General features: G+C 38.7%; 3 protein-coding genes across 3 annotated transcripts; 1 reads left to right on the top strand and 2 right to left on the bottom strand.

Moving 5' to 3' along the window:
- Positions 1 to 4,362: 4,362 nt before the first annotated feature.
- On the bottom strand, positions 4,363 to 5,116 carry LOC135643313 (ethylene-responsive transcription factor 3-like). Its single transcript, XM_065160118.1, has one exon. The coding sequence runs from the start codon at positions 5,079 to 5,081 to the stop codon at positions 4,503 to 4,505; it is 579 nt and encodes a 192-aa protein (XP_065016190.1). The 5' UTR covers positions 5,082 to 5,116; the 3' UTR covers positions 4,363 to 4,502.
- A 1,600-nt stretch (positions 5,117 to 6,716) lies between these two features.
- LOC135672343 (uncharacterized protein At2g34160-like) lies at positions 6,717 to 8,256 on the bottom strand. Its single transcript, XM_065180802.1, has 5 exons — positions 8,055 to 8,256; positions 7,533 to 7,581; positions 7,182 to 7,244; positions 7,033 to 7,097; positions 6,717 to 6,951 (listed from the first exon to the last, which is right to left on the bottom strand). The coding sequence occupies exons 1-5, from the start codon at positions 8,232 to 8,234 to the stop codon at positions 6,862 to 6,864; spliced, it is 447 nt and encodes a 148-aa protein (XP_065036874.1). The 5' UTR covers positions 8,235 to 8,256; the 3' UTR covers positions 6,717 to 6,861.
- A 3,736-nt stretch (positions 8,257 to 11,992) lies between these two features.
- LOC135643291 (uncharacterized) lies at positions 11,993 to 20,506 on the top strand. Its single transcript, XM_065160080.1, has 9 exons — positions 11,993 to 12,304; positions 13,011 to 13,078; positions 13,977 to 14,073; positions 14,192 to 14,320; positions 15,250 to 15,358; positions 15,454 to 15,598; positions 17,512 to 17,554; positions 18,547 to 18,720; positions 20,179 to 20,506. Exons 1-9 carry the CDS (start codon positions 12,107 to 12,109, stop codon positions 20,293 to 20,295), a joined length of 1,080 nt encoding a protein of 359 aa, XP_065016152.1. The 5' UTR covers positions 11,993 to 12,106; the 3' UTR covers positions 20,296 to 20,506.
- The last annotated feature ends 215 nt before the right edge of the window (positions 20,507 to 20,721 follow it).

Below are 20,721 nucleotides of genomic sequence, written 5' to 3'. Positions count from 1 at the left end.
ATTATTGATACAATGATCAAAATTAAGTCAGACATATTCAAGTATCACCTCAAAAAGATCTGAAACCCTAATGGCTCCTTATATGTCATATGTAAATATTGTGCCAAGTTTTGTTCAAAAAAAAAAAAAAAGAATGATATGAAACATTTTGAAAGTATATTGAAAAAAAAACATCTAATGCAAGTCAGACAAGGTAAGGAGTCAAACATTTCCAATCTTAGCCAAGTTTGTAAGGCAAATACTAGTAACTCCACTATCGACAATAACTATCGAGCAAGTCTTTAGTATAAGAAGACGAATCCTAGATAAACTCAGATCGAGCATGACTCCCGAATTAATGAAAGCTCAAGCTTGTCTCGATCATTAGACAAGGGTGATGAAACGAAAACAATAGATCATCCGTAAAGAAAATAACATCTCCTTCGACTTATGAACCGAAGAGATCATCAGAACTCCTTCGACTTATGAACCGAAGAGATCATCAGAACTGAAACGCCTGGAACCAACAATGATGGTGATTAATTTTTTTATAATTTTACTCAATTTTATATCAAGTTTTTTTGGTTATATCTTTACACATTTAGACTCAAGTCATTATGGATATACATTAATTTTTAAATTTAAAATAAAATTATGATTTTTATATTATAATTTTTTTAAAAAAATTTGCTAGTAGTGAAGTCGAGTTAATTTATGTATATATACACATATAATATCATCATAGTCGTTAAAAAGATATTAATAAAAATTATAATTTTCAACTAATAGTCAAGAAACAACCGCTAACAACAAGAGCATGTACCTAAACTTGGTGGGATAATTCAGAATTGCCCTGATCCAAGATCTAATAACTTGAGGAAAGACTAATCTTATATGCATGAGATAGCATGACGTAGAAGCTAAATTTTCACTCAATGTTAACTATTTGCAATTCTAGGGCTAAAAATAATTCAATAAAATAATTGAACCAAGATGGACTTCATTTGAACCTGACACTATGGGGAAGACACAAGTGTTAGTCCTGCCAAATACCAACCTTCGTTCAAGAAATGACAGATAAAACAGGGTTTGACCTGGCATATAGGCCTACCTCGAGCAAGATTTATGATCCATCCACGGTTCTACATCCTTCAGCATTTCCTGGAACTGAAATTTATGGATTTTGCACTGTCAATGCAAGCAAAGGCATAAACAACTCCATGAACTCTTCAGAATCTGATTTATATGTCCACAAACACTGTTCCAGTGATACGAAGACATCAGTGTCCTTTTATGGATCAGCAACAGTTTCCTCCAGCATTTATAGTGCTTGCCTTGTTCGATTGGTGGTGCTTAGGATCAGTACCCTGCAGCATGAGAAACTACACCATCATAATTAGCTGTTCAGTGCTAGAAGATTTTCCTTCTTATAACAAGTGATGTGTTTCCTCCTAATCTAAATAATTTTCATTTTGATAATCTACATAAAAGGATTTTGTGACAAGTACTCATGTTTCATGTCCTAGATAAATTTTAGGAAGATACAAGTTGATAAGTAGCAGTCCTCCATTTTCTCATCCACAATGAGTTATAATATGGTATATGACAAATTATAGCACAAAAGGACTCACAAAGCAACACTAATGAGGTATGTATGCTTATTCTTTACATTTTACATCATTGACATGGATTCTACAGCTATTCATTTGTGACCAAAGCATTAGGCTTCATTGTTATTTCGAGGAATACCAGAAAGTCTAGCTCAAGTTTTTTTTACGTCTACACTTGTGGTCGAAGAACCATGTCAAAAAAAAAAAAAAAAAAAGAAACACTTAATTGTAAACATCGATTCATCGAGGACTGATAAAGGTATAAAGAGACGACGTCCTTATTAAATTATTCCAGTAATTGGAATATCCATAGTCTAAAATATCAAGCTTTATACATCAGAAAAAAGTGGACTAGATTGGCTTCTGACATATACCTGTGACAAGAAATTAACACATCAAAGAATAACAAATAAATCAAGCATTATTAATTATGTATTAAGGATGTATGGAACTTCTCATGCAAGAAGATTAGACTAAATTCACCAACCAAACTTGCAATCTGCAACAGCCAAACCAATGGAAGAAGAGGTCCTACCAACACACTTCAACAACTAAAGTAGTGATGGGCTTAAGGGAAACACATGGAAGACCAAAAAATCTTTTAAACCTGATCAACAACAGAATGAAGGATCATTAACAAGTCTAGAACAAGAAAGATGCATCCAAGAAGAGATTACTGCTACTAGGAGCCAAGTCTAGACATGGTGTAATAATGTGTACTAATGATTCCAGTGACAATTAGGTTAGACACTTGCAGATGGAGTTACCAGTTCTGGACAAATTAGGAAAACTATTTCACAGTTTTCACCTGCCAAGCTTATGACTAAAGTAGATTAGGAATGAAGTATATTAAAAATAAGAAGAGATCAATATACAGTATTTGCATCACAATATCCAAGGGAAGAAATGATGATAATGAAGCATGCATTTTACAGATTAAATCTTCCTTCGATCCTAAGGATCGAAAAATAAGAGAAGAAAAGTTCACATTGTTCCTAGAAACTGAACTATTTGACTTAAGAACCCTAAGGCACATATCCCCATTTCGCGTAAAAGATGCACAAAGAAGATTGAAGAAAAACGAACTATTTTCACAGACAAAATCTGAAATGTATCTACGAAACAACTCCAATCTTTTTCTTGAAATTGCACTATAGCAGTAGGATTTTATACCATGATTTAGGTTACTGGCATCCATATTTTGCAATCCCTATAAAAATTTGCTCATGAAAAGATCAAATCGATATCCGAGAAGCCTAAGCAGTGATCTATACCAACCTTGCCGCCAGACCCTATTGCTTCCCCCCGCTTAGCCGCCGCCGGGTGCTCCGCTTCCATGGCTGCAGCACCGAATCCTGGAACCTAGAAGGCGTTGACAATGGCCTCCTCCTCCCCTTCCGTTTCAGGTCAGCTTCAACTCTGATATTCGGATCCTCCTTCCTCATCTCGATGCCGTCTTGCTTCCGTTCCTCCTGTCCAACTCCATCGCCATCAATGTCCTCCATCTGCAAAGCTGTGTCCCCAAAGACTTCAATGACAGCCAACACCAAGAGGTCGAGGCCTTGGCAACGGCTCGAGGAATCATTCGAAAGAGGAGAAATCGATGGAGAAGACAGGGGCGGGGTGGGATTCGGATTGGAACTGGAGCTCAAAGGTGGAGTCTCTGAGGCTCGAATTCTCATTTGGAATGGCTTTCTTCGGATCGGAAGACTCCGGAATAATTGGTGCAGGAGACAGATGAGACTTTGGAGATCCCAATTGGGTGAGGAGATCGGAGAAGGAAGCCGAGGTCGATGGAAGATTCAGACGAGCAGCAGCGAAACCGAAGGGTGGAATGGATGTGCTTTATTCGTATGCTTGCAGTGTTGGAAGCGACGCCCGTGTCTAATGCTGCTTCTGTTTTTGGTGTTTCTGTTTCTGAAAACAACAAACGTAGGGTCTGTTTTCTCTCTTCTTTTTAAGAGTTGGATGGAGAAAGATCAGAGTTAAAGAAAAGAGTTACTAATTTTCTTGTCTTTGCTTCTGAATTTTTTTGGAACCAAAAGGTGGTTATTCTTCTCCCAGATTTTTAAAGAGAGAAACAATTTAAAATTCAATAAATCATATTCATATTATTTGATACATGAAGTGGGTTTGGACCCAAAATTGATGAAGTGAGATCATAATATTATTATCGTTGAATTATGAGATTGGAAATATAATCATTATGCTTTTAGGTGTTAAAAATAAAAAATTTAAAGAAATATTTAAAAAAACCATGACCGTTGAAATCACCACCGTCCATCTTGACGTTGACGGCCACTTATTTAATTTTATTTTCCAGTGGACAAAAATTACCATAAAATAACAATAATCAACAGCAGCACGTGCTAACGAAAGGGATATTTCAGTGCTACGATCGGGTCAAAGGTAGCACGGTTTGACCGAGGGAAGGCAGAAAAAGCGGGAGGGAAGGAAAGCTGGTAGGCGCCCGCACGCCTCAGCCGCGCTCTGCTTGCTGCCCGAGGAAAAGCCGGACCTGCTCGCCGCGGCCTTACACGGCGCGTCTCTCGGATGGCCGCTGGCTGTTCTCTACTATGCACTTTTAAGTCGGCAGTTGGTGTCTCAGCGCCTCGGCGCCTTCATCGGTCGTGTCGTGGAGCCCGCGACACACTTGGTGAGCCACTTAACTGAGACAGAAAGAATCTGTCGGCCATTAGCGATCAAAAGAGAAGAAAGGCATGCTAGTGAGTCGGACGAGTTAACCCGGCGATTCGAATGACAAGCCCGCAAAAGTAGCCCCATTTTCTCCTTTTCTCGTAAATAAATTGATAAGAACTGTACAAACCCGAGAAAAAGGGTTACAAAAATAAAAATAAAAAAAACCAAACGGTTAAAAAGAGGAGAAGGGCGAGCTGGGCCGTCGGATCTATCTCAGAAGAGAGGAGCGGGTAGATTTAGATCAAAGGAGAAGGGCTGCTTCTGCTTCGCCGCCTCCGCCTCGTCTTCCACCTTCCTCCCCATGGCCGCCCCCAGCGCCTTCTCCATCTCCTGGTCTCCCCTCGTTGCCACCTCAACCGTTCCCAAACGGTACCCCAAGCACCCAGATCCGCCGCCCGCCAGAGCCGGCGGAGGGCCGATGGTCAGATCGCGCCCATCCAGCGCCGATCGCCAGCGTGGCACCGCCCCCCAACTGATCTGCGGCCCGGAGGACTGGATCCCGTGGTCGCCGGGGCAACCGAAGTTGGTTTTCGCCTTGGGCCCACGGAGGCTGCGGGCGGCCTCGTCGTAGGCTCGCGCCGCCTCCTCCGCCGTGTCGAAGGTCCCTAGCCACTTGCGCGTCTTCTTCCACGGGTCCCGGATCTCCGCCGCGAACCGCCCCCACGGCCGCTTCCTCACCCCTCGGAAGTGCGTCTCCGTCATCTCGCCACCCAGCACCGCCGTCGATCCCTTGTTCTCGGCGGCGGCGGCGGCGAACCCGCCCTTCCTCAGCCGCAGCGTCTCCAGCGCCATCGCTACAAGAGGATCGTGAGGGGGAACAGGGATGAAGCTCGTTCGGCTATTTATAGCGAAGTAGACGGTCTTCCTTCCGCCCGACAGGTATTCGGCTTAATTCCCGATTTATTCGCCATTTATTATTTTGCTTTAAATTAAACACGGACGCCATTAATAAGCGTGCGGAGGCGTTCGCGTGGGGTGTCTACGCGCATTCAATGGACGACGTTAAGGTGGGCCCCTTTGCTATATTATATTATCTCAATCGTCGTTGTATACCTGCGTTATTATTGGAGCAGTAGGCGGGCTCCATCTGTGCCCGCAATTACGAGGCAGGTGGGTGAGAGGATACGTCGCGAGAGGCATGAGAGGTACTATCATGTTTAGACGGGTATCAACGGAGGGAAAGGAACGGGACGACGACCGCCGTCTATCACACGACTGGCGTGGTGGGGACCATGGAGCTCCCGGAGTTTGGATAAAGAAGGGGAAAATTGAAGTACGCAGTGATACGGAGCACGTGCGCGTACTAGTACGATGTGGGCCACTGATACGTAAACAAAGGCGAGGGATGGAACCAAAATGGAATAATTAAAAGTGAGGGAGGCGCGTTCTCCGTGCGGGAGCGCGGGCGGGCAGGGCTCCACGCGGGCTCAGAGACGGGCAGAAAGGGGAATAAAGAAGAGAACCGATTTACTAACCAGCTACCCACTCTTGAACGACGTACCTGTCTTTTGATTGGGGAAAGCAGGAAAGGTCGGTGTCCTGTGGTTTAAGAGTCTACTTGCTGTTCTGAGGATGTACCTGGCTTGTCTGCTACTCGATGTCGGTAAGCGTTCAGATTGGATTTAATTAAGCCCACTTAAACCACGTTCTGATACCGTTTGTAGACCTTAGACGCGGATCCAAGTCGGATTGCGGTTCGGTGTCCGAATAATTATTCTGATCTCGTCATTTTTAATATGAGATAAAATAAATCGATAGAGGGTCATTTGTAGGAGGAATTGATATCATCTTGGGATCCAATTTTAGGGTCGTTCCCAGTAGCGTGCTCTGCAGTGGAACCCTCCCACCCGCCCGGTGGTCCCAAGTCTAACGGGTAACGTACGCAGGAAACAGGCAAGTTTGACAACTTGAGTGGCAAATGTGGTCCACCGAGCGCTCCTCCCTCTTTAATGCTGGCTGCAAGATGCCCCTCTGGCTTAGCCTATAGGCATTTCCAGCTTTTTGAAGGCGCGACTGGGCCTTTGCAAGTCGAATTTTAATCACACCACATTAACCATGCTTTAATATTTGTTAGGTTGTCACCTGGATTGATCGGTGTGATTCACATGTACTCATTTGTTTGCACTCGAAAAATCTTGAGACGGTGTTGGAATATCCAGAACAAGATCATTCTTTATGGAGCTGTGATAAACATAATTATTCGACTATTAATTCTAGTTGGATATGATAATTAATTAGCGATCATATCAAGTTGAATGCCACCCGCAAGTTTATGCAAGCAAGTTTCCGCGCGCGCACAAAAGTTTGGGGAGAGCCTTTTCCTTTCTCCTTTTAATCAATCAAAATCATTCGTTTCCAAGGTAGTGTGAACGGGTACAAGGGAGTACCAAGATTCATGCTGACATTGGAGTTACACAAATCTGAAGCGCTCAGAGGGGAAGGAAAGAGAAAACAGAACACTTATTCTATGGTATGACATTCTCCTCATCCATGTCAGCAGCACCGACAGGAAGCCTCGTGCTATTTACAGTAACAACCACCAGCACCGGCCAGCTGCTAATTCCCTCCTCCATCACTCTTCTGCTTCAGTTGCCTGTCGAACTACTTTGTTGGTAGAGACAAGGTGATTAAAATTCTCCGTCTTTCCAAGCAGTATCTCAATCTGCATAAAGGACAAGAACATATTACAAACACAACAACGAGGATCACTTTCGATATATATTTGTGTCGCAGAGTAGGGCACCTTGGCCTTCCGAACTAGGCGGCCCTTAGCTTCATCTTTGGTGCCGACCGTGGAGGTTTGGATCTCTGCACTCATCAAAAAGTGGTTTTGTGAGTGAGTTTTAATTTCACACGAGGGATTAAAGATTTGGTTCCATGTTGTGTGCTCACTCTTCTCGGTGGCAAGTCCATTGTTCTTCAAAATCTCAGCGACAGTGACGACCGTGCCAATTGCTATTGTAGAAGATTTTGCCAAGATTTAAAAGGAAACACAAATTTGCTGAAATATATCTCCTTATTTTAAGAACATGTGATGAAGGGTTAGAGCAAGATGTGCAGAACAGTGATAATAATTAGCGATTTCAGTGACAAGAGATAAGCATAGTGTTCTTATCACTTTCTGACTTATTTCCTTTCATTTCGTTGAAACTTCCAAAATGAAATGATCCGAAGAAAAGAAAGAACAGAAAGAAGAGAACATATCTGTCTGTGAAGGGACCGGATTGAGTTAAAAACCATTACCCATGCCTAGTGCAGAGAGCTCAATCTCATTGTGCTGCTGCATATACCTCTGCAGTCAGAAACAACAGAAGAGGATCACAAGATATTCCACATCGGAGACACACAAAATTCTACGAGGATGCAACAGATTTCTATATTTGAATCATAAAGGAAATGACAAGAAAAAAAAATTGCAGAATGCAGGCCAAAGGATCCAAGATTCTGTTCCAGCAAAACAAGACGAGATTGAATCTCATCCACCATAGACCGATTCCATCGATAAGATAACATCAAAAGAACACATCAAAATACTGATTCCCCTAAAGAATCACACAGAGACATCATAGTAGGTGCACATAGAAGGATCTCCGTTTTTTTACTTCAAGAAACCCACAAAAAGAACAGCAAAGACAAAGATCCAACGCTATGCTGCATCAAGAAGGGCACAAATGCTAATAGAAGAAGCAAAACCCGCGAGTTCAGACTCCATCCGAAAAAAATCTGAGATGAGATCAAAGCCCTAATTCCACATTGAGGCGATACCTTGGCGAGATTGACGTAGAAGAAGAGCGGCTTCTTGTTGGTGGAGACCTGGATGCGGTTCCGCTTGCTCCGCCCCACCGCCACCACCTCCGCCGCTTCCGGCTCATTTACGACCGCCGCTTCCGGCTCGTTTACGACCGCCGTTGCCGTTGCCGTTGCCGTCGCCGTCGCCGTCGCCATCTCTCTCCCCCTTTCTTCCCCTCTCAGCTCTAAAGGAAACAATGGCGACAACCACGCCACGAACGCGCTTATATAGAGCTCGATGGACCAAACACTTTCCGCCACGTCGTCAAGCGATTTCTTGGCGGTTAACGGCCGCAGGATGCAGTTTCGTTGGTTGCAATTATTCGCATGACGAAATTGGCCCTCTTTATTTGATTCAACCCGAATCGAAACGAATCGGTCCGATACATATCGATTCGATCAAAGAACGATATCGGACCAAATTAGACTGTTTATGGAAGTTGATATCAGATTAATATTTAGAATATTATTTTATTAATGAAATATACTTGATTTGTAAATTCAAATTTTTGGAAGGATTTCATTGCAAGACTCCTCCCTCCCTGAGTCAACATTGGTTATTATGTGGCACTACTTAGTTAGAGGGGATTGGATGGTCCTCCTCTTGCCTAGCATTACTATTTTTGCGTCATAGAGGATCCGATTCCCATGGTGTTCATATGTCATATACTTAATTGTTTGCACAACATAGTAAAATTTTGGATATACAATTATTATCATTTATCCTCGTCGAAAATTAGATACTAGGTAAAATTTTGTCTCCTACTAGTTAGTAGTAGTAGTACATGAAAATATGATGAATACAAAATATATTATTTTATTTTTTTCCCTTGATAGATTTAGAATATGTAGTTCGTCTAATAATTTATAATCATATTAAGATTTTAGTTATATGATTAATAATCCAAAAGTATAAGTTATCAGCAAAGGATCAAATATATTTATAAGGCATCACAGTTTTAAAGATATGATACACATAGATATCAATAGTGGGACATCTTGATTTCATTGAGTCTAAATCACTAATTAAAAATATAACTTAAAATTAACAATAATATACTCATCATATTTTTGTGAATCAATTAATCTTAATTCACTTTCAATGACTAAATCGATATATTAGAATATTTGATTTACCATATGCAAAAAAGGCTATTGTCATATGAAATAGCCTTGTTTGGAGGAGAGGCTTGAGATGTGTAGTAAAAATATCTATCCTTAGTGCTTAAAAAATTGTTAAAAATTAACTAATTTATTTTCTTGTAAAGTAGATTTTTCAGAAGCAGATATTAAATTAATTATTATTTTTATTGCTGCAGCCTCTTATTCTTCAGTTGATGAACTTCTGTGATAATATCAACCTTAAAACAATAAATGCTAACTGTGAATTGGGTTTTAAAGAATTGGGATGAACAAGAATTTCATTATTTTGATGGAAAAAAAAAGCCACATCTCTTCCATCCTTTTTAGCAGCCTTTTGCACATATATATATGTTTTACCTTTTTCTTTTTTTTTCCTTCTCTCTACTGATATGTTGGTTTATCCCTTCCATGGAATAGCAGCTTGAGGGAAAAGTTACAGCAATTAGTCTATGATGCATGCTATCTGATTAATCGAGCTCAAGCACACAACAGGACACAGAAGTAGAAGAAGAGAGTTTGGGCATCTTGGCAAGGATAATAACATGAAAGCTTAAGCACACTGCAGTTTACCTCCATTGCTTAGATAAATGGTGCAGCCCCCTTCTGGAGCAAAGCAGCAGTTGCACACAGGGTTCAGCCTCTCGCCAGCAGTGGAGTTGCAGGTCATGTACTCTGCTTGCACACAGAAGAGGGGACAAACCTTGGCTTCAGCGCTATACTGGATCCATCCAAACATCATAGCACCTTTGCATCAAGACAACAAAACAAAGGGAAACCAGTGAGCAGTGTCTTCATCCAACATGGCCACTCGAAGTAAAAGAGCATTAGAAGAAGTTCTCAGCTGAGTATGAAATACCTGACAACAAGAGAAGAATTGCAAGAGGAAGCTTGGTGGAAGACATTCTTGATGATGGCCTCTTGCTAGAGGGATGTTGTGTGTGTGTGTGTAGGTGTCTCGATAACATGCTTAATCACCCAGCAATCAATCACACAGCAAGAAAGTCAAAATTGGACAGACAAGAAAGCTTTGCCAAGCCTCTGACTTTGAACTCTGTCTCACGTTCCATTTCATACTAAGAGTAGTCACTTTGTTTGTCTGATAGCAAAAGTCAACATTCCGAAGATATGCAGATATTTAACTCCATATGCAATCTATTGAATCTTGATCTTCTCTGAATTGGCAGACCTCCATGACTATGAACTGATAGCTGATTCTTTATGTTTGTTGCTGTTTTGCCGGTGACTGATGATGGAATGTAAGAAACTCAAATCTGAGATGCAAATCCAGAGAGAGGCCAAAGGAGGTGTGCTTCCCGACGCTAGTGAGGAGTTGATGGTGACGTTGACTTCAATTCCATTCATCTTCTTTGCAGTTCATCAATGTATGTTGTGTGTTGGTTCTTAATTTTTCCTCAAATATAATAAGTTGGGTGAGACGTAATGCAAACCTATGGAATGGTATGGCGAAAGGTGGTATCGATCTGTATTCGTATAAGGATCAGTGGATACAAACTTGTACAATAGTGTTTTAATATTTGGATACAGCATAAAGTAAATTTAAGTTTAATGTATATATATTATTGTAAAATCTAAAAACTTGTGTATATGTCATTTTATTTAATCTCCCTCAGTGTTGATTGAAATTCCATATAACAGTAATATCTTTTAACATGTTTTAACTCTTTTAATATGTGTTAAACCTACGGATGAATGTCATATCAAATTTCATATATTTATTTATTATGCATGCATGCCATATCAAAATCTGTAAAGGCAAATGTATCAATTTCAAACTATGCAGGTAAAAACATCAAATTTTCTATTACGAAAAGACAAAAGAGAATAAACAAATAGAATAACAAATACTATATGAGGACAAGCAAATTTAGTTGTCCAAACTATAAATAGTTTTAATGAGATTAAAATGATAAAATTAATTTTGAAAGTATAAATTCAGTAAAAAAGAAGCCTTTTATATTTTTTTTTCTAATTTATCCTCGAAGAGTGTTCATCATTTTCTAATAGATCAAATTGTCTTTAGCTTTAGTCCCACTCCTCATCGTTGTTTCTGTCTACTCTCTCACATTCTCACGTCGGACAAGCTTATTGCCCATCCGTAACCTCTGTTGCCCGAGTCTAGGCACCACTTTCAGCCACGTCAAAACGTTCACCTCCTTACCATCGACCTCTTCCATTGCTCTCCTCTCGTATATGGTGCATTCCTTAAGCTCTATACATTCTCCTTGTCTAGCAACCTTGCCAACGTCTATCGCCTTTCACTCTACCCACCACCTACGATTGGAACGTCGTCATTTGTATCATAATCAACGATCGAATTCTACTATTGTCTATACCCCTTTCACTCACATGCTCTCTCTCAACCTCCTTTTGCCCTAATACATCTCACCTTCTCCTTCGCCTTTACATATTTTCTCACTTGTCAACTCTCTCGTACATGACGACGACAATAAGAGCAAGGGTGCGAGTAAGAACGACAATCGAAGATAATTTTATCTTTTTAGAAAATAAAAAGATGTTTCGTGAGAATAAATAAATAAACATTAATAAAAAGGGGTGAAATTAAAGGATTAAAAATAATATTTATCTTTTTGAAATACGTAAGTTTATTTTTTTATTGTTTATAAGTATTTTTAAAGATGGCTTCAAGACTTCATTTAATAGTATAATATAAACGCTCCTTAATGGACCAAAACCCATTTGCTGCGGTCGGCAATAGCCCAACCACGAATCCAATCTCTTAATCTAAACCCCATCACCGCCGCCAACCCCATCACGAGCATAACCAAGCAGCACTACGAAGGAAGAACCTGCTCCAGCCCTATCCTTTCCTCCATCCCTCCCTCCCTCTTCCCGCTGCGCCGCCCATGCTCCGACTCATTTCACGGCCTTTCGCCGTCACCGCCGGATTCGTCGTCGCGCGCTCCTTCGCCCCTTGCCCTCTCCGTTCCCTCCGAAACCGTCGTTTCGCCCCCCGCTTCGTTCGTGTCTCTTCTTCCGCCTCAGACACCAACGCCCACCTGCAGCAGCAGCAGCAGCATGGCAATGGAGATTCCTCCAAATCGGTCACTCTTCCGCTCCCTACCTGTATCTTTATTTCTTTGATTTACTCAAACTGTTTGATGTTTCTATTAGCTTTGCGAGTTTCTTTGTCTTAAATTCTGTCGCGCGATCGCTATTGAATGGTGGTGTTTTGGTTGTCATACGGGTCTAGCTACTTTTAAGCAACAGTAGCATTATAGAATGGTTGATGGAAGTATGAATTTGAGTCGTTGTTGATTATTTTTCCCGGTGTCGTTGCCCATCTAAATTAGGGTCGGAATTGAGTTCTATACGTTAAGCTTGGTATTGGCTCGGGGTGATCTTGGCAAAGGCAACCGAGTCAGACAAGAAAGTCACCTACCGATTTTGGGCTGGTTATTTATCCGTTTTAAGGCGTTCAATGGTTGATATCATAATTTCTAACAAAATCTTGTGTAAGCGTACAAGAAGCCATGGCACCTCGAGTAGATTGGCTATTTGTGATCATCATAATTGTTTCTCACGGAGAGAACCAGAAGTATTGAGCAAATGCCAGTACGTTATTTGAAAAGACTTGCTTGGAGTCTGGACCAAGTGTAGGTTATCAGGACTTGCTTTTCTATAAGATATGTTCTCGACAGTATTAGAGGTCTTGATTGTCCTGTTGATGTATCTTCTTAATATAATAACTTCATATCGTGCTTGTCCTTTCATTCTTATCTCAAATTTGTGTGATCTTGAATATTTCAGAGCTCTGTAAGTTCTGGTTTGTATCTGGTTGCAACACCAATTGGCAATCTGGAAGATATCACCTTGCGGTAAGTATTTGGGTTTTGTTTATAGATTACTCTTGTTTAATGCATCTAGAGAGACCTTGTTTACAGAATGTTTAGTAACTTGCATTCTTTAATCAGCTAGCTCCATATATGAGCATTTAGTATGGTCACATAGAAAAAAAATATTTTGAAGCTTAGTTATAGTTCCTAATCCCTATTGAGAAGGTCAATTCTTTGAATTATGATACTATATACAAAAATAATATATGGAATGCAAACTTTAGAAGCTTGGACCGTAGGACAACTTTGAACTTGGAAAATTTGAAGCATGCAATAAAGTACCAGATGTCAAAAGTTTTCATTACCTTAGATCTTCCTTACTGGCAAGAAGGGGATTATGCGACACAGTTCATATAATAATGCAACATCATTAAAATAGAGGGATGCATCTATGTGGCTTGACTTTAAAACTTAAAGGGCAACTATAAAATTAACATGTCATGTGGTTTATAATTTGTTTAGGAAATAACTTAACAGCTTGGGTTGCTATGATGAGGAAATGAGATTTAGGGTGGTGTTACGACGAGCAGAATGTAATGTTTGATTGTTTCTGATGGTGTTGAAGGTATGACCACTTTGTTTGAGACATCTTTAACAAAAATCATCAGATTTGCTGATGAGGAATGAATGGAAGATGGAACGAAGTAATGTTTGTACATGTTAGAATATTTTAGTTAGGCTGATGCAGACGAGCTACTCATACCATGTCAGTAAGATAAATTGTAGAAGGGTCCATATGACGTATACATGCAGCATTTTTTATAAAATTTTCCTTTAATCTATGAAGATATGTTCCTGTTTTGTTTTTTTTTTCAAAAATGAAAATCCTGTTTTAGTTTTTATCATCCAATCTCTTATTCTAGATTCCACTGAATTGCAGGGCAATACGTATCCTTAAGTTTGCTGATATTATACTCTCTGAGGATACAAGACATTCTAGGAAGTTGCTTCAGTACTACGGTATTACGACACCACTTGTGAGTTATTGTTGCATAGCATCTAGTGATTTTTGTAGTTATGATCATTCTGATCTATTTGATCTGCCGATTACATATCGTCGATTTTTTTTTCTCATTGTCAAACTTAAATTTGCAGATTAGCTATCACAAATTCAATGAGTCCGAGCGTGAAAGTTCAGTATTACAAAGGCTTCGACAAGGTGAAATTATTGCACTAATTAGTGATGCTGGTACTCCATGTATCAGTGATCCGGGTATGGAACTGGTGAGCTGTCCTTTTAAAGATTTTCTTGATCAGAAAAATAGGCATTTGTGGTGATACAGAAGTCTCTTGAATCTTGACAGAGTTTGTTCAGACATTTTGAAAAAAAATCTTTACCATTATTCAACAATTCAGCCAATCGTTAGAGATCACATGTATAATTGATGGTAATTAATCACATACATATCCATACTTGTAAATTTGGGAAGTACAATGTTCAAACTTCAAATATGTTGTGATGCTATATTATCTCTCTGTATAAAGGGAGGGCTGCATAAATTGACCCTCTGTATCAAATTTACAATACCATGGCATTGTTAGTTTTCTTTTTTCTGAGATTCTGGTGTTGACATGGATTTCTGCATCCCTTGAGCTAGAAAGCACCTCTTCCTCCCCACTGTCCCTTGCAAGCACCAAATTTCTCCCCTCGTGCATTTTGCATGGTAAAGATCAGCAAAGCATGACAAAGCATGTCAACATGATCACACCAATCATTTGATCAATATGATTGCTTTCAGTGGATAAGAATTTCTCACTTTCCAACATAGCCACAATTTTTATCACAGACTTGATATCTCATGCATATTATTGTCATGCATTGATCTAATCATGTGTAACCAATACTGATTTTGTCATGTATAAACAGTGACCAAATCTGTTAATCAACTGGCCTGATGGAATATTTATTGTAACCAATCTAGTTAGAAATTGGAAGTTATATGAATGGTAAGCACTGATTGAAGCATCTTAATGCAGGCAAAGATACGTGACAATGAGAATATCCTGGTTATAAGAACAATTGATATTGTTGTATGTAAACAGTGGCTAAATGTGTTAATTGATCGGTTTGATGGAATACTTGTTATAACCAATCTAGTCAGATATTGGAAGTTATATGAATGGTAAGTATTGACTGAAGCATCTTACTGCAGGCAAAGGTATGCGTCAATGAGAATATCCCTGTTATTCCTATTCCTGGGCCATCTGCTTTGCTTTGTGCTCTTTCAGCTTCTGGTTTGTCCACTGATGAATTCAAGTTTGGTAACTACTCATGTGTCTTTACTGTTTAAAACTCATTTATTTTTTTTAAGAGTTTCATCATAACACTTGGTTCTAATAATTCTTTTGATGCGCAGTTGGATTTCTACCCAAGCATGCTGGTTCAAGAAGAGAAAGACTTCAAGTTTCTGCTGTTGAAACCGCAACTCAAATATTCTTTGTTCCTCCACATAAGCTCCATCAGTTTCTTAGTGAAGCCTCTTTAATCTTTGGGGAATCAAGGTAGATAACACATAAGAGAATTTTACTTGAATGATGATTTTACAATCTGTTTATCTGTTGTTATTTGCTTGATCAGTGTGTTGTATGTATATGTTCCTTTTTGCATAGTGTCAAATGTGCATTTTCAAGGTCTGTTGATAGGAAAGCTACAATATTTTTACTGTATATTGTGGGTTGTCATTCATGGATTAAAATCTTAGTCCGATTCCGATTGGCAGTTGGACTGGTATGGTATTAGTATGAGGTTGTGCACAGAATCACAGATAGATATGGGTCACTACCAGTTGGTACCACTCAAACCAGAGAGAGAGAGAGAGAGAGAGAGAGAGAGAGAGGAAAATAAAAGAGAGTAGTAGTAGGAAAAACAAGAAGTTCTATCTATACACAACTAGAGTTAGTCGGTTTTGGCCAACTTGACAGCCATATAAGATTAAGCAAAGAGAGTAGTAGGAAAAAGAAATTTGGTTTTTCCAAAAGAAAACAAAATGTATTACTTCATCAGACAAGTTTAAAAATCCCTTTTATCAGAGCACATCAAAACATTTGGTTCAGTGGGCTAGTCTACTTTCCAGTTATTGTCTTTCCTATTAAACCCAACAGAGTTAGTTATCTAATTAGCCAAATGGTTTCCTTCTCTATGTGCATATGGTAAATAGTATTCCACAGATATATCCAGACTGCAGCATGTCTCTAATTACATTTATAGTGTCCAAGGGGAAGCTTTCTCATTGTTTAGTTACTTAGTATATGAATCAAAGCTTCAGTGTCAGACTCCACATGTATCCTTTGAATTCCATCTATAGCTTATTCCAAGCCTTCCTTTGTATATGTTCTGTGTGAAGTTGCAACCAACAAACATACGAAAACCATAACTATAACGAATGATAAATCCAGCACCCAGCACCTCCCTGATAGTCTTGATTCACCAAACCATCCATATGAAAAGGACAAAGTTGAGATGGAGCAACAAAAGAAGAACCATATGACTATAATTGTGAAACAAAGAAGTAGCTTCTATTGTGGTTGCTATTCATTACAACCATCAGATTTGCCATCTTACATCAATGTTGTAACTTGTAATGTTCAGTGTCCATCCTTTTGTGAAACAGAGGAAAGATATAGGGGAAGGAGGTGATATAGAGTAGCTTTTAACCTCTTAGGAAAATAGGGATGCTAACACAGTGGAGTAAGATTGCATCAGCTACAAAATCATTCCCAGATCTCATCATTCAAATATAGGTTCTTCTATATCTTTGTATTACTTCACACTTCATATGCATGGTCATGATGGTCAGAGAAGCATTGGCATAATGACACTCATTGCTATCTTCAAAGCAGCAAGGGTAACTTTGGGCCTTTTTTATGACATATAATTGTTATGTACTATAATTTCATCTTTCTATGATCTGATTGATTTTTGCTTTTCAGTAGACAAGTTATAGATATTTGGATTTACCTGCATGGATCATTTCTTGTCATTGAGCTCTATTGAGGAATTTTGCTAGTCAAATTAGGAACCATTAAATAGCTTTTGGTTGATTCTGACAAATTTTGCTTAAGCCTTTATCTCTTCTCACTTTTTCTAATTGGTGCATCTATTGACCTCCTTTGAACAACCCTTTGGATTTTCAAGAATGTTGTAACCAAATAATTAACATCTATGTATGTAAGATACACATATCCTTCATATATGATATTTTATGTGGGAACTCCTTTGTGACCAAGCAATCAATTTTATGTTGTTCATGATAGCTTTTAAGTGAAGGACAAAAGTACTGCTTACGTCCAATGTGACTAGTTGATTTACTGTTCCAGATGCTTTTTTGATTAGCATTTTGCATAGTGATATTCCTTGGCTATGTGAAACATTGTGAACAACCTACTCAGATGGACTTATTCTGGATTATAATCAGGTCATGTGTTATTGCACGAGAAATGACAAAAGTTCATGAAGAGGTACTCTAATGATCACTGGTTATCAATGTGGAAAATTTTCTTGGTATTATTAATCTTGCCATCTTATGACCTTATAATTGTGAATACATATTTCATGAAAGGTTTTTAACATTTATTTATACAAGCATGGATAAACTGGTTGTCAAATAGATTTGTTCTTATTGAGATTATAGCTTCAATTTTGTAAAAAGATTGTGGGAGTGCACACACACACACACACACACACACACACACACACACACACTGATGAATTCATCTTGTATTGGGACCTTTTCTTTTGCTCAACTTCAATTCAACTTTGTCCCAGTTTTGTTGAAGGGGAAACCCACTTTTGTACTTTGAATTCGTTAAAATATGCACTTGTGTTTTTATGGAGGACTAGATCTGACAAAAGGTGGTATGAGTGAGTGAGATATATTGCACACCAACATTAATCTGTTGTTGTTTTCTTAATTGCTGGTCAGTCTCAGCAAAATGATGTAGAGAAGGGAGTCAATTACAGAGAAATTGTGTCCACACTGATTAACATATTGAATGTTGTAAGCAACTGAAAGCATAATCACAACATTACCATGAAGAAGTAAAGGACATAAATGGAAAGAAGAAAAAAACAACTATGTATGGAGAGAAAGCAAGGAGGCAACTGCATGAAGTTGGAAATTGTGGACCTTATTTGTGCAGAAAATACATCTCTAGCAGTTTATTTAGTATAAGATACAATTTCAGAACAGTTGAATATGCTGAATATGACATAAAATTAATTTGAGTATTCTGTATATGATCATAAATCTCTGAAAAACCAAGTTAGTTTAGAAAAATTAGACAAACTAAGTTACAGAGCAACTTGAAATGGACATGGATATAAGGTATGATGAGTTTTAGTTTATGGTAGCTTGACACCCACTTGTTTATATATAATTATTCTCATCATGCCATGGTTCTATTTCTGGTCTGGAGTTTTAATATGTTCTGTTTGATGCACTGATTCTCAGTTTTGGCGGGGCACTTTGGGGGAAGCTAATAAGAGATACTCAACTCAAGAGCCAAAGGGAGAAATAACACTTCTGATAGAGGGAAAGGCAAACTCAGTCAACAATGTTCCATCTAATGACCAGCTTGAGCTTGAACTGAAAGAATTGATTTCCAAAGGCCATAGTCTTTCCATGGTAGGTATTGTACTTAAGTTGCTTTAGTTCTGAGTTCTCCATGTGAGTATTTGCATTTTACAGTGTTTTTACCATATCTTCTATCAATATTATGTTTGTATACAAATGACATTTTTTTACAATGTAAATTGATAGTTAGATTGGCTACTAAAGTAAAAAGCAGATGAATTATTCATATATTTTCTCAATATTTGTTGAAGAGTAACATACATAATCCTAGACCTCTACATTTATCGTTCCTTCTAAGGCTAATATCAGAGTCTGGGGAGTGCAAAGTTTCTATTGTAAGATCAATACTTGACTGTTCAAGTGGCCTTTTGCTGGCAGGATGGTAGAGCCAGTATTGCTGTACCTAGGAGACAAACTCCTTGATGGTAAATAAAAATAATGATATTAAGCCCTTGGCCATGTTTCATGCAGACATTTTCTATTCATGTTCAGGAGTTAAACATTATGTCTAATATTAAGAAAAGTTGATGGGACAAACATTTTTTGAAAAAAATATGACAGTGAAGTGGACATTGTTTAATGAAGGTCAATCACTGGCAATTTTCTGCCAGGTTCTTAATGCAAAATACTGTGGGCAAACAGAGCAACTGCACATCCATGCCTATGAAAATATAACAAAAAGTGGTCGAGCTTTTCAGTTTTATATTCATTTCTCATTTTGCTTATCTACTACTTTGATCCTCTCAATTATTATTTCTCTCGTGTCATGCTACTTGATGATTGGACAACAGACAAGATCATTTCAGATATGTGCTAGACATAAACGATATGTTAATGCTGCAATTTTGGGGATACTAGCTGCTGCTGTATAGTTCTGGTGTGTCAGTAATGATTTGCTTGCTGTAATATGTTCCTTAAGAATTGGGACAAAGTTGTCATTGGAAAAAGATAATCAGCCTTTCGGTGACCAACATTTTATGGATGATTTGCAGTTGCACAAGGTCCTAAAAATGTGGTGATAAATTGATACTGTGTTGGCACACAGAAGATTGTCTCAAGATACATGTTGGTTTGTACATATGTTGATGGGACTTGGATAGCCTCACTATGTAGATATTTGGTTCTAGAATGGGTCTGCTTCAATGAGAGGACTAGAGTGACAGTTGAAAGGAAGAGCTGCTGTTGCTTGGGATGTGCAAGACATATGTAAAGATGGAAATTCGAGTGTTTCAGAAGGTATGAGGTGGTAAATTCATTTCTAATGTGGTGCCTTTAAAGATTCGTAACATGAATGCTGATCTTCTTTGGATTATTTCTTTGTGCATATCCTTACTGATTAAGATGCCTAGTTTTATGTTTTCAATCATTTATATGTTATGTAAAGGACTTTCCGTTCTTCTTGCTCTTACATTAGCATGCATCATTCTTTTGTCCATGATTTGATATTTCTGAGAAATTAGTTTGTTTTCTTCAGCACTTATGAACTCACTAATTTTGATGTGCTTTTAGGCAGTGAAATTGGTTGCTGAAGGAACATCAGCGAAAAGAAAACATGTATATGCACTTGCACTGAGGTTGTACGGAAATCAAGTGGAGCCAATGGATGATTCAACTCAGGAATCGTGAGTCGATACATGTAAGAGTCTACTCATCACACCCATCTTTCCAAAAAACCATAGCCTTGGCGGCCATCAATGTGAAGAAATTATATTGAGTCTCTTTGCATTAACTAGCAAGATTATGAATCATATTGATTATTGTCCTATGTAAGCACAAAAATATTTTCTCGAGAAACAGACTCATTTTTATATAAATTTCTTATAGGCTAATTGGCACATGATTTATGTTGTGGATTTGGATCTGATTATATTAAGTTTCTCTTATATTTCTATGTGAGTTTTTAACTTGCATGACACTAGAATTACTCGGAAATTGGAAGAACAGCAAGTGCGTATTCTCTGATGCATAAAGCAAAAGGAACTCGAGATGGATCGGTCATATACCAAGCAAGGTTTCGAGCGGACGTGCAGAACCATTCCCTTCCTCCGTGCG

This window comes from Musa acuminata, chromosome BXJ1-4 (genome assembly GCF_036884655.1).
Source record: "Musa acuminata AAA Group cultivar baxijiao chromosome BXJ1-4, Cavendish_Baxijiao_AAA, whole genome shotgun sequence".
NCBI classification, from domain to species: domain Eukaryota; kingdom Viridiplantae; phylum Streptophyta; class Magnoliopsida; order Zingiberales; family Musaceae; genus Musa; species Musa acuminata.
This window is presented reverse-complemented; position numbering and strand designations above follow the sequence as displayed.